At 37.4% G+C, this 13,390-nt stretch overlaps 1 protein-coding gene across 1 annotated transcript in view; it reads left to right on the forward strand.

Annotated features, from left to right (window-relative positions):
* dchs2 (dachsous cadherin-related 2) overlaps window positions 1-3,565 on the forward strand; it is a 30,137-nt gene extending 26,572 nt beyond the window's left edge. Inside the window, exon 20 of the mRNA XM_079462012.1 lies at window positions 549-3,565. Coding sequence (XP_079318138.1) covers window positions 549-3,118 — 2,570 coding nt within the window. The 3' untranslated portion in view covers window positions 3,119-3,565. The remainder of the gene's footprint in view (window positions 1-548) is intronic.
* Window positions 3,566-13,390: the final 9,825 nt, after the last annotated feature.

The raw sequence follows: 13,390 nt of genomic DNA on the forward strand, positions 1-13,390 counted from the left end.
AACCTTCTATACACATTACATTAAATCTATTAACAATAATATTAGTTTTAGCCGTGTCATATGACCCCGTTAAAGAAAACAAGATTTTAAACAGTGTTGATATCACTGTTTGACTTATGGTCAAGAAATAGTGCAGATAAGTAACTGATTCACCCTTATGTTAGTCAAAAGCTTTCTTCTGTGGAACAAGAAGGAAGATATTCTGAGAAATATCTATGTGGTTTTGTGCCCATACAATGAAAGTTAATGGGGCCCCATGTGGTTTCGAGACCAACATTCTCAGAATATCTTATTTTTTGTTCTTCAAAATGAATGACACGACACAAGGATAAGTAAATGAAATAATTGGGTTAAAACTTTTACGTAAGACACTTGTTTCACAAACATATTAAATAATTATCTACAGTATCAACAAAAACGTGGTATGTGACACTAATGCTTTAAAAGAAGACACAGGACACCACAGTGTACTGTATTCATGGAATGTGCCATGAGTTGTCTACCTATTAATCAGTTTGAGATTCAAAGGAATTTTCTACTGTTTGCAGGTTCAGTGTATACAAACAAGCCTCTGAAGTATATTGCAAATGGAAACATGTTGCGGCTTCTGGTGGAAGCACGGGACAGTGGTGACCCAAACCTATTTATGGTCACTTCTGTGGATGTCAAGGTGACGGACTCTAATGATCATGCCCCTTACTTTACAAGGAACTCATACCACATTAATGTTGCTGAGGATGTGTCTGTTGGAAGCACTCTCCTCATTCTGTCAGCAGAAGACAAGGACTATTCAAATGAAAATACTTATTTGGAGTATGCAATTGTGGGTGGAAATGACGAAAGGTGCTTTTGCCTAGATACTTTTAGCATTCAGACCATAGAAGCACATAGACAATATATTGGCCAGGTGGTGCTTTGTGATAGTCTGGATCGAGAGATCGCTGACACCTACTCCTTAACTGTGATGGTACGAGATAGGGGAACGTCTCCGCTTAACAGCTCAACTGTTGTGACAGTCAACGTGCTCGATATTAATGACCATGCGCCTGTTTTTAGCAGCACAGAGTACTATATGCAGGTCAGTGAGAACAGCCCCCTTGGGACTGTTCTTATCCATGTCTCTGCTCATGATCCTGATCTGGGGAATAATGGCACGGTTAAATATGACATCATCTCAGGTAACAGCAAGGGCCTCATCAGACTAGATCCTACAACAGGTGTCCTTGATGTTATTGGGATAATTGACTATGAAGAGGACACTAAATTGACCCTGATAATCCAAGCCTCAGATGGCGGTGCACCAAGTGACAGAAAGGTGTCTTTTGCATGTGTATACATATTTGTACTGGATGTGAATGACAATTCCCCATTCTTCGTGTTCCCTACTATCAACTGCTCGGTGGCTGAAAACCTGCCGGCTTTTACCCCCGTGTGCACAATACATGCTGTCGATGAAGATGCAGGAAATTTTGGATTACTGACCTATTCCATCACAACCCCCTGTTTCACAGACTATGATAGTACAGACCTGGACAAAAGAGAAGCATTTGCTATTAATGCACTTACTGGAGAAATCTACACAAAACAGACGTTTGACTATGAAAGAGGGAGTGAATTTTGCTTTGTGGTAGAGGTGCGTGACAAAGGAGATCAGGTGGCAACCTTGAGAGTACTGGTTAATATTGAAGGCATTGATGAGTTCAGCCCTACATTTTCCCAGAATGTGTACCATTTCTCTTTGCCAGTTAATGCCAAGGTTGGCCAAAGCGTAGGTTACTTGATGGCCATGGATCTCGATGGGGGTCTGGATGGCTTGGTGGAATACTCTTTGGTCAACCCATCCCCATTTTTCAACATCAATAAAACAACTGGCAGTTTATTCATTTCAAACGCAGTGTATCAGAGACAAAGTTCCACCTCTAAAGACACAACAGAGAACTTAATGGTTTTGGCAAGCAGCCCCAAACTGGAATCAAGGTCGTCAACTTGCCACGTAGTTGTGAACGTATCTAATTGTGCAAAAGCTCTGTCAAGTGCTGCTCTCAGTGTCCAGACCACCAGTGTCATTGTGTCATTAATAGTGTTCTTCCTACTTTTGATAAGCTTCATTGCACTTGTCATAACATACAAGTCCAAAGAGAGGTCGGTCAAGAAGACAGCTTACGTTACTGCTAATCTCAGTCACGAGACGGACACTTTTGTGACACTTCGCTGCAACATAAACAGTATTAACCTCCAAGATTTACAATCACCATTAGACATGTGGGCAAAAACTGATCATGCAAACCCATTGAGGAACTCTGACTCAAGTGGAAGAGGATCTGCAGAGGATGAGACTACTGAGGATCAAGAAATCAAGATCATCAACAAATTTCCATGCTTCAAACCTCTTGAAACAGTCACAACTCAACAGCCATTTAGAGTCTCAGACTCAGGGATCCACAAGGGCTCAGGCCAACACTGTTATCATTCTTCAAATGAAGGGCTGCCTTCTTGTGCCAATATAGGAATAGTCCAAATAGTGGACATGTCTAGTTCCGAGAGTCTCCACAATTTCAAGGAAGAAGGTGGAGGTGAGGGAATGCTCCCTCAGGTTGTCAACATGAGGGACGTGGAGGAGGTCATGAAAAGATGCATGTCCATGGCTGGTGACCAGGGTTCAGTTGAGGGCTCACTTACTGATCTGATTTCCTCTGAGGATCAACTACATGGCAGCTATGATGGGGACTACTTTTTTAGCTGGCAGCCACGCTTCCAATCTTTGGCTGCTGTTTTTACAGACATTGGCATGCTTCCAGATGAAGACATGAGGGATAGTGACGTGGAACAAGAGTCTTGCAGACTCCTGCACCCACCGCCTCCCATCGCAACAGTTGCCCATCCAGGAATGCGTCTTGTACCCCCCAGGATGCCGCATGAAGTACCTAACCTATTACACAGTAGAAGAAAAGTATTGACCCCTTTAGAAATGACTCCCAGTTTCTCGCCCTCTCTGTCTCTGCTTACTGTAAGGACACCTAGTACCTCTCCAGTGGTGTCAGAAACAGGGTTGGGACACTACACAAAAATATCAACACTGTCAAGAGATGTCGTAGAAGATGTAGAGATTCAAGTGTAGTATTTTTTTGTAAATGACAAAATATGCACTGCTTTGATTAACAGAGGGTTTAAGTTTGTAAGGACAGTTATTTAATGAAATAATGCTTTTAACCAAAGAAATAGGAAAATACAGTTCACACTTGTATTATGTTAATGTTTTATGTATTTGATTTATTGAAAACTTACTAACATTTTATTTATTTTGTCAAATGTTTGCTACAAAATGTCTGCATTGGTTCACTAAATGTACATTCAGTATATTTAACGAAACAAGAACTTCATTGTACATGCAGTTCATATGTGATATGATATTCCTCCAATAAAGAATTTTTGAATTTTTTATCAAACAGTGCTAATCAAAGAAATCAATTTATTTATAATTTTAGTAATATGTCAATATGTCAAGCTAAATAAAAAGCAGAAACAGAGAGCTTGGTGCTCTCACCTTGCTGTTAAACTGGTTTGGTACTGCAAATATGAGTGAAATCACCAGTCAAATCTGGAAACAATATCTTTTGACCAACAACTTTTTTAACAACAGGGAGTTTTTATTATTTATTCCTGATGTCTAACATGTTTTTAAATGCGGAACTTTAATAAAGGAGTGTGTGCCCAGATAAAATTGCAGGCTTGTTGTTGAGAAAACCACCACACCATTAGAATTTCTCTTATTACCTTAAATAAATCTACAAGAAATCTTATCTGTGAGTTTTAAGAAATTACATAATCTACTAATGTTTTACTAATTTACATTTCAGACAATTATTACAAATAATTGAAAGCTTGTACTGTGTTGCTTAACTTGGTCTTATACCTGATGCAGTTTGGAGACTATGTTTTCTAGTATGACTTTCAAATGTTTCAAAAGTGCTATTGCTCTTTTATGACATATTGCTTATTGCTCCCCAAACTCTTTGTAAGTCGCTTTGGATAAAAGCATCTGCTAAATGACTAAATGTAAATGTGTATATTGCATTTGAAATGTAAATACAACATTCGTAAATGCTCTTTTTGAGCAAGATAGCAAGGGGTAAACTTGCTCCCCATTTTGTCTGTGCAACAAATTATTTGTTGCTGGCACAAATAGTGCTTAAAGTTCTTTCACATAAACTAAACCAAATAAATAACTATTTGTAAGAAATGGAACTAAAGACTTGTTGGAACTTGGAACACAGACAGAGTAACACTCCAATTGTTATTAAACTAATGTTTGCCAATGGAAGGTTCCAGAGCCATGACAAGGGCTTTTTGAAACCACTAGTGCGGTAGCTAAGACAGATTTACAACCCCTAAAGTCCAAACTTCGTAAAACCCATGACTGCAGGTCCCACATTAATCTCTTTCCATCTTGTCAACTTTCATACCAGCGGAAAATAAGCTTCACTAGTAAACTACAGTAAACTAAATACATTCATTGTGTGCAGATCAATGTATTGTAATATTGTATTTTAAATGGACATTCATACTGAACATTCACTTAAAGATTGACAATATGAGTGTAATAAACACTTTTAATTCATTTTCATTCCTTTCATTCCTTTCAAACCCATCCTTTAATGTAAATGAAAGGATAAATGTTTCGGTCACAGTATTAAAGGGATAATTCAGCTAAATTACAAAATTTCCCCATATTCTACTCACCATCAAGGCATCCTAATTGAATATTACTTTCTTCTTGAAGAATAATGCAGTCGGAGTTATAATACCACATATTCTTTGTCGTCAAGCATGGGAATGGGAGTGAATGGAGGGCAAGTTTTTTAAACTCCAAAAAGTGCATCCATTGATCAAAGAACTGCTCGACACGGCTCCGTGGTCTTTACAAAGGTCTTCTGAAGTGAATCGATTCACGCGTTTGTTTAAGAGAAATATCCATATTGACAACGCTATTAAAGTTGATGTCTACCTTCCGTTATCCCTCGGCTCGTAAACCAGGGGCTTGTTTTTCCGGCAAATTACGCAGGCAAAACCATTTCACCAATTCAAATCAATAGTAAGTTCCGGTGACTTCATTTGCCAGAAATACAAGCCTCTGGTTTACGAGCCGAGGGATTGTAGAGGTTAGACATTACCATTAGAGTTGTCAATATGGATATTTCTCTTAAACAAATGGTGGGTGTAATGAGATCCCTAAAAGAGAAGGAAGGAACCGGCGAACATTTAACAAACTTTAATCAAAAATAAGCAAACAATAAACATGGAAGTAAAGACCGGCAGCCACCTCACGGTAGACTGCCGGACATAAAAAATGTAACCACAAACTTGACAAATGTCCGGGCCCAGTCCTCTCTCGTCAACAGCCCTGCCGCTCGTCCTTTTAAGCTTCGATCTCCTCCGTGAGATATGCGGGACCGGTGCACGCACAGCTGATTGCAACTATCACTCACGCCACCGGCCCCGCCACAGTGGGTAAGTAAAATATGGTAACATTTTCTTTCTTGGCTGAATGAAACCCCTTAACACTATCATTACATATCAAACAAGCACATGGATTTAAGACCACCTTATATAAAGTGTGACCAAAGTTTGTGATGTGGAGTTAAGAAAACGTGGTTTTGACTGGTGTAAATACTACTTTACATAAGAAATACCTATTCATTTTTTTAGACATTCTATTAGACACTCCATGTTTTTTCTTTAGTGGTCCATGTAAATAGATCTTAAACAGCATCTGTGATGTTTATCACATCTGCTCATTAAGGAAGATAAACAAAGCATGGTCTTTGGACATCCTGAAAGCTGAGCTAGGTTGACTGACCCATATAGGCTTTTCTTGTGAGTGTGTGCGTGCGTGCGTGAGTGAGTGTGTGCGTGTGTTTGTGTGTGTGCATGCGTGCGTCTTTTTGTGTGTGTTTTGTAGCATTTCTTCAATAGTGGGTGTGTAAAGTTGCTTTTGCACTGTGTTTTTCATCATTACATCATTTCACCAACTAGTCGTCCAATAAATGGAATTGGGGACAAAGAACTGGCAGTTTTTATGGTCAGCCAATCACATTGTGTGAATTTGGTTATGGTCGATTTTCCTCTTGTCAGTTCAAAACGTATTTTCTATTGGTGAATTACACTTTATAAGGAATTACATAAAACACACAAATCTCAACAAATGTTAGGAAAGTGATTCAATTCTAGTTTGGTATAATGGAATTGCCATGGTCCTCTTTGGTCACTGATAGAAGCTAAAAATTCCTTTTTATGATGCACAGGCCCCAATGCTTGATGCACTCAGGGAAACTCTTTAACTGTCTACAGATGTGGTCCTAGTGAAACAAAGATAATTTTCAGGCTTGGACGGACTTAAGAAGTAATTATGCGTTCAAACATACTAAAGCATCATAAAGAAACATCTGGGAATGTTTGTTCTTTTTCAGAATTACTGTACTCCATACCCAACCTCATGCCCCAACTTCATACTTCCATGCACAAGATTTACTGAGATCAACTATTTGATTTTGTTTAATGACAAGTTGTTAAAAATCTGCCTTATGTTCCAACATCCTTCTTGCCATTCCTGCTTTATAGAAACACTTCAGATATTTTAATAGTTTTGTGACATGTGAAAATGTGGGTTCATGTAGATTAAAAAAGTGCTTTTGGGCAATTCATTGTGGTGGATCATGAAAAGAAACCAGTAAACAGCTCAGATAAATCAAATTATGCTTGAAGAACGAAATATTGTCTACAATGAGATTCACTTCTTATTACCATAATAGAATAAGTTGCAGTCCAAAGATTTTTATCATTAAATGTCTACATCCATTAATTTATTCCCAAAACATCTGTGATCAGATTTTAACTCACCCTTCCTTGAAATCCCCTAATTTAATTTCAGTTTGCCCAGAATCCCTCTAGAGTTTATTACACATTAAATCCATGAACGCTGTCCCACTTGGCAACAAAGCTAAAAATTAAAGTTTGCAATCCCAGAGCATTACATTTTCAGCATGTCTAAGAAATTCCAGGGACTTTAAGACAAAGCAGCCACAGAACATGAAAAAATGGAAGACTACACATCTGTGTTAGATTTAACTCAGCTTAGAGTGATGCATTAAATGCAAATAAATGACAGACAGCAGACGCAGTTCTCTGTTTACTGTCTCTCAGCACTACAGTAGAACACACTGCATAAATGATGGCCATCTATTCATCACCATTGAACAGTCTCCATAACACCAGACATTTAGGGAAATGGGGACGAGGTCAAATGTTTTCCCCAAAGTCCCCAGGTTCATTTGAGCTTTATTTGTGTTGGTTCTGTTTAAGTCCCACTGCGTATCAGTTTTTGCTCTGGCATCCTTCCAAAGCTGAAAGAAGTAGTTATAAGCATCTTATTCTGTATGTTTGTAGCTACAAAAAATATGAATGAAATTAATTTATGATATATTTCTTCTTTTAGGATTACTGCTGAAACTAAATATGTAACTGCTCCTTATTAATTGAAAACACACATATACGAAAGTTTTATCATCCTACTTTTTATAAACGTCTATTTATTTTTTAGTCTTCATATAACTAAATTATTTTCTACAATAGTTACAGTTATAGTTATAAGCTAAACTGTTCCTCTTTTGATTTGTGATGCATTCCATCTCTGTGGAGATCCGTTATGACTTTATGTATTTTTGCACAATGCATTGAGTCATAAAGGCCTTGTGCAGCCACACTTAATGTTGACAACACAGAGGTAAGTCTTCTCACTGCATCAGGCCTCATCAAAACCATGTGGTACACGGCCTCTATGATTTTCAGATGTGCTCCAAAACTCCTGTGCATTGAATGCATGAAGAATGTTTCATTTGTATGCACAAAATTATGTTTAAATAACACAAATTATGTTTAAACCAATTCAAACTTGTTTAGACTTGTTGGACTGTAAAACTGTACATACAGTAGAACAATTACACTGAAAAAACGTTTAAATATTAGTACACAACATTCTTAAAATGAAAAACGTAACAGTGTTTGTTACTTGCCACAGTTAAATGGAAAAACATTCATTTTTAAATATGTTTTATTCCAATTGTAATTTAACATTTGGAACCAACTGGCTTATGAAACATTATAAAATATTGATTATATTATTATTATTATAATGCAAGATTAGTCCTTTGTTCACATTATCACTTGCTTCTATTTGTTTTTATAATTTTTTACTATTATAATTAGAAAACATCAATGAACTGTGAGTTGTAGCAACACCTTGTTGGCATGCAACATTTCTCAACATTTCAAGCATTTCAGCTAGAGGTGTTGTTTTGACAGAGAAAAGAAAACCCTTACCAATACTGACCTGAGGTGAGAGTAGAGAATAATTGTTATAAAAGTAAGGAGACAAACCTATAGACGTTTTCATCTTATCAACATAAACAATTTTACTGTGCATGCGCACTTTTGTGACCCCAACTGAACTTCTGGTACACATACACAAACAATAGAGTGCCTGTAGATTGTTTGTGATTGCAAGCAAAAGAAAGCAAAACGAACCGTTACTTGGCAAAACTTCCCTCTCCAGTATTTCGAATCTAGACTCCGATACCAAGCTCAACCGCTAGATGTCAATGTGCCATACGGTTTATTTAAATGCATCAAAACTACAGGACCCATTGAACAAATTGTTTAATTAATACAATGAACATACAACAAAATTCAATACTTTGATCAAATTTATATTGGTAAGATTGGTTTCTTATTTACCAAATTTGAGAGCCTATACAATCTTCAGTCGGGTAAAAACTGAAAAGGTGATTTAGAGCTACCAAGAAGGACTACTCTGTAAGAATAGTTTTTAAGCAATTCATTTGATTAGGAGTAGTATGAAGGGCTTGCCGGGGTATACAAACAAAAAACTGCTTCAGGGCCGATCGATTACTTGCTGAAATTATTGTACATTTAATTGACCAAACCAAAACCCTAGTGTGTCCCATTGTTGAAAAGCCCAGCATTCTGTGCATCTCCCTGCCCCCATCAACAGTTGACAGGCAAAATAAATAGGAAACCATCCATCCCCAACTGTCTTTCTCAATCCTCCCTGAAGCACTTTGTTGACAGGTCAACCTCTGAACTCTTCAACATGCTTTTAACTGTTCCCAAAGCAAAAGACAAGAAAACCTTAAAGGAATAGTACGTGTACTGTTGAATTATTTTGAAAGATTGGCCCAGGTGCTGGACTTCCACAAAGCTATTTGTCTACACGCCCGCTTTAAATATCTGCAATCTAAACTTCCTCGACTAACACTTCATAAACATCCATCAACTGATGTTCTCACAAAATACAATGGTAAAGCAATGATGAAAAATCACAAGGCTGTGTGCTGTCACTAATTCTCTCCGGTTTTAATTTCTGCTGTGATTTTGGGAACGGAATGATTTATATTGTGGAAAATGGACCTGATAGATTAATGATCACTGACAAATACTCAGATTAGGTTCACTACACATTTATCACACTGCTGAAGTGCACCTTTTTTTGGTTTAGGCAGCAAATGGGGCCCTAGGTCTGTAAAAGGAGGAGATTTTGTCATTGGGGAGTCCCACTAACATTTATCACAGTCATGCATACTGGGATTCCTAGACTGACCCATGTACTCCAGCCTTTAGCAGGCAGAATGAATTCGAAACAGGGTGTTAATAGGTCAAGGCCAGCTAGCTTTTGATTTACGCCCCACCAGCTCACAGAGCAAATGGCTTGCTGGATAGAGCGTAGGTTGACATGTGACTGACGTGAGTCATGAGTGCATGGGCCAACAATTCCTAAATTAAGCAGGGAACTATCCATATGTTACATTCTGTGGAGGGTCACAGACTCCATACAGTATAGGTCAAGTTGTTCAAATTCTCCCAGCGGATACCCATGGCGACTTAAGGAATCATTTTCCAGAAACATATTGGGACCTGGTGCAGAACGAAGAGCTAGTTTCATCTTTCCAGTGCATGTGGAGGCATCAGAAAGCAGCTTGGCCCGGGATTAATCACTGATGCAAATGTAGCATAGGGTCTTTGTTTGAAGTAACATATGCTCTTCTGCTCTTTGTGCGATTTTAAGCAAAAAACTTTATTCCAAAAGGAAAGATGCTGTTATCATAAGTGGTTTGTGCTGTACTTATCCGTTAACAGCTTCTGACTTGAATGAAGGGAGAGGGTGAAACAAGGACTTAATTTGCCACATGTTCCCTCGCAATATAGAGGAGGAAAACACATTTTTTTGATTGGTTACACATGCACCGTGTTACATAAGCATAGCTTAGCAACCTTACACAGGACCCCAGCTCTTTGTTTGTTCCTTAGTAAACTAACTTCATAATTCTCCTGACTGAATAAGTTAATTCAGCGACAAGACCTATCAAAACATAAAGCTTTTGATAGAAGTAGTCTACTGACAGAAAATGATTTTGATTTGGTTTATAAACCAGGCTTCCTGCTGTCAATAAATTTTCTATTACGCAAAAAAATGCATCTTTTCTTAGAGAAATGACCCCCGGATGTCACAAAAGATTTGGAAACAGTGTGGTTTATTAAAACAAATATGCAGCTTTGGCTGCATGCTCAAAACATTACTTTTTCATTTCTGCACACCATGAATTGCTCAAATGTCACTATGCCTGGAATCAATAAAGCTGAAACGTTTTGTAAAAAGACTTCAGAACTGAACTGATCTTTGACGCTTTCACATGTAGTACCCATGTTAGTGGACAATGAACATTGTGTGAGTATGAGGTCACTTTTTTAACACATAATTCGTTAAGTCTTTATGATGTCATACCCTGGTTTATGTCATCAGGGGACGAAATTAAACAGGCTTAGAGTCTAATACTGCATGTTTAAGAGCGTTCAACACTGGGACTAATACACATATTTGAATCCTCTATACACTTCATCACTCAGCATGTATAGAGGGTTTAATCTGTTTAGAAGTTGGTCCAATCTTCACTTCACAAAAGACTTGAACACAAACATTCTTTCTCGGCCAAAATTAAACAACAAAAACAGGCAGAGTGAAAAACAGCTTAATAATAAGGTGAATTGCTGGTTCTTTCAAATGCAGTCTGATGCAATGCATTGTTATATCATAGCAAAACAAATGAGAAATAGTAAACATTAAAATATATTATTTCACATAAATCAACAATGTCAGCCTAGTCTAACATTGACCCATAATTCACAAGCTAAATGTGTCCTTAACCAGCACAAAGAGACATTTAACAGAAATTTGTAATCTATTGATTCGTGTTCATGGACATGAATTTCCTCTTTTTCCATATCAGTCAGCACGTATCAAAAGAAGTCGTACATATTTTAGGAGGTGTCTAACTAACCAACACCTTACCTTACCCCAAACCCTAAAATCACAACCGCAAAGGCTAGTTTCACAAGGTGGCAACGTAACGATAAATGGCTACCCTAACCCCGCCACTGAACCTAACGTCACAGAGGCCAAGTGAAATCATAATAAAACATATGAATGAGACCGTTGGAAATCAAATTCACATGAATGAGCCACCTTGTAGAAAAGGTATGAAATCCTATCAGATAGTGGTGTGGCAAATTAAAATATGTTAGATTGAAAGTAGTGCTGGGTGACAAAAAAAGGGAGAAATTTGTGTTCATGAATACAAATGAAAAGATTACAGTTTGTGAATTTCTCACAAATTCCTGTGAGACTGAAATTTTAGCACATAGTATTACTTAGTCACTCACTGGTACTTCAAAACATAGTTTAATCTGTTGTCTACAACTGTAAAACATAAAACATCTGGCTGGGAGCTGGAGCAAGACAAGCTAAGTTTAAAGGACACAATGAAATAATTTACTGTATACAGTATGAGATCACACTGAGAAGTTCCGGGAACACAGATATTTGAGCTATTATTCCTAAATAATAGCTATTATTTCAAAACAACTGAGCATTTCTGCCAGTTACACATTATCCAAAATCCATTTTTACACGTTTTGAATGCAGTTTTTTTTCACATAAAATGATGGGATGATTAAATTATACAGATGAGAGAAATGCAATATCTCATTTTATGAGCCTACACTTCATAGAAAAATCTAATAAATTGTTAAACTGCATGTAAATGTCTTGGTTCAAGTCAGATGCCATGTTGAAACAGTTTGCAATATTTTGCTGCATCTTGTTGTTGAGATTTGCGTACATGCTTACAGTTATGATTCTAGCATATGTTGTCTCTTGCCTTGTGTGAACTTTGGTTATTTCTTCTCTTGTGCCCTATTTGTAGTTCTTTGTAGTTTTTAATGTTGCTTAGTCTCCCCATGTGTGGCTTATTAGCTCCTGTTACCAAACACTGCACAAAAAGTTAACACCTGCGACTTGCTTTTACCAACTAGTCCACTGTGACAAGAAGTCCCAAAACGTCTTGTTGTGTGTGTACCTTTTTAATCCAGATATTTTGTCATCTTTTGCACCTTTCTGAAAACATATTGAACAAAGAGTGTGGAGCAGCTAGGAAGCACAAAAACAAAATTAAATAAACCAATAGACTCCATTAGAGCTATAAAAACTTGTTAACATGTGGAATGAATTAATTGTTTAACACTTTAAAGCTTAACTTTTGACTCTGCCGCCATCTCTGTTCCAAACCTGCAGGTTAGGTAAGGAGACCTTAATAGTTTTCTACTCCAATAGGTTGTTTGCAATCACATGGTTTTTATGACACACAAGGCCCGGCTGGAGGGCAGCAAATAATTTTTCTCCATATGAATTCACTATCACAAACTCAAAGTACCAATGTTTAACGACCTGTACAGCAAAAAGGTAAGCCCAAATTTCTGTCAAACCGTACTTGTAAATAAACACTAGCTACTGTTAAAAGAATAAACCCTTATCAAGTGGATAAAGTGAAAAACCATCATTAAGCGTTTCTTCCCCATAGAAGTCGATCATAAGAAAACGTACCAAAACAACCACGGAAAATCTAAATAATTTGTTTATTACAGATATCAAACATAAACTTGATAACAGAAACTATTTATGTTCTCAGTTTGTTGCTGGTTGAGCCACGTTATGTGGTTTCTTTATAATAAACTTCTATGAAGAACAGCTTAACGTGAGACTATTCTTATCCCTGCAATAAGTGCTTCTTTTAACAGTTGCTAGTGTGTATTACAATTAAGTTTTAATCGAAATTTGGTTTCACAATGTTATTCGGTACGTTAATTTGTTTCATTATAATTGTCAGGTCCCAGGTCTGAGCACTTGCTTGTGTTGTTATTTGTTGATCACGTGGTGCGGCTTACTACTCAACAGTTGCTCAGTGTCTATCTGACCCTGCGGAGC

Source organism: Barbatula barbatula, assembly GCF_947034865.1.
Source record: "Barbatula barbatula genome assembly, chromosome: 8".
NCBI lineage: Eukaryota > Metazoa > Chordata > Actinopteri > Cypriniformes > Nemacheilidae > Barbatula > Barbatula barbatula.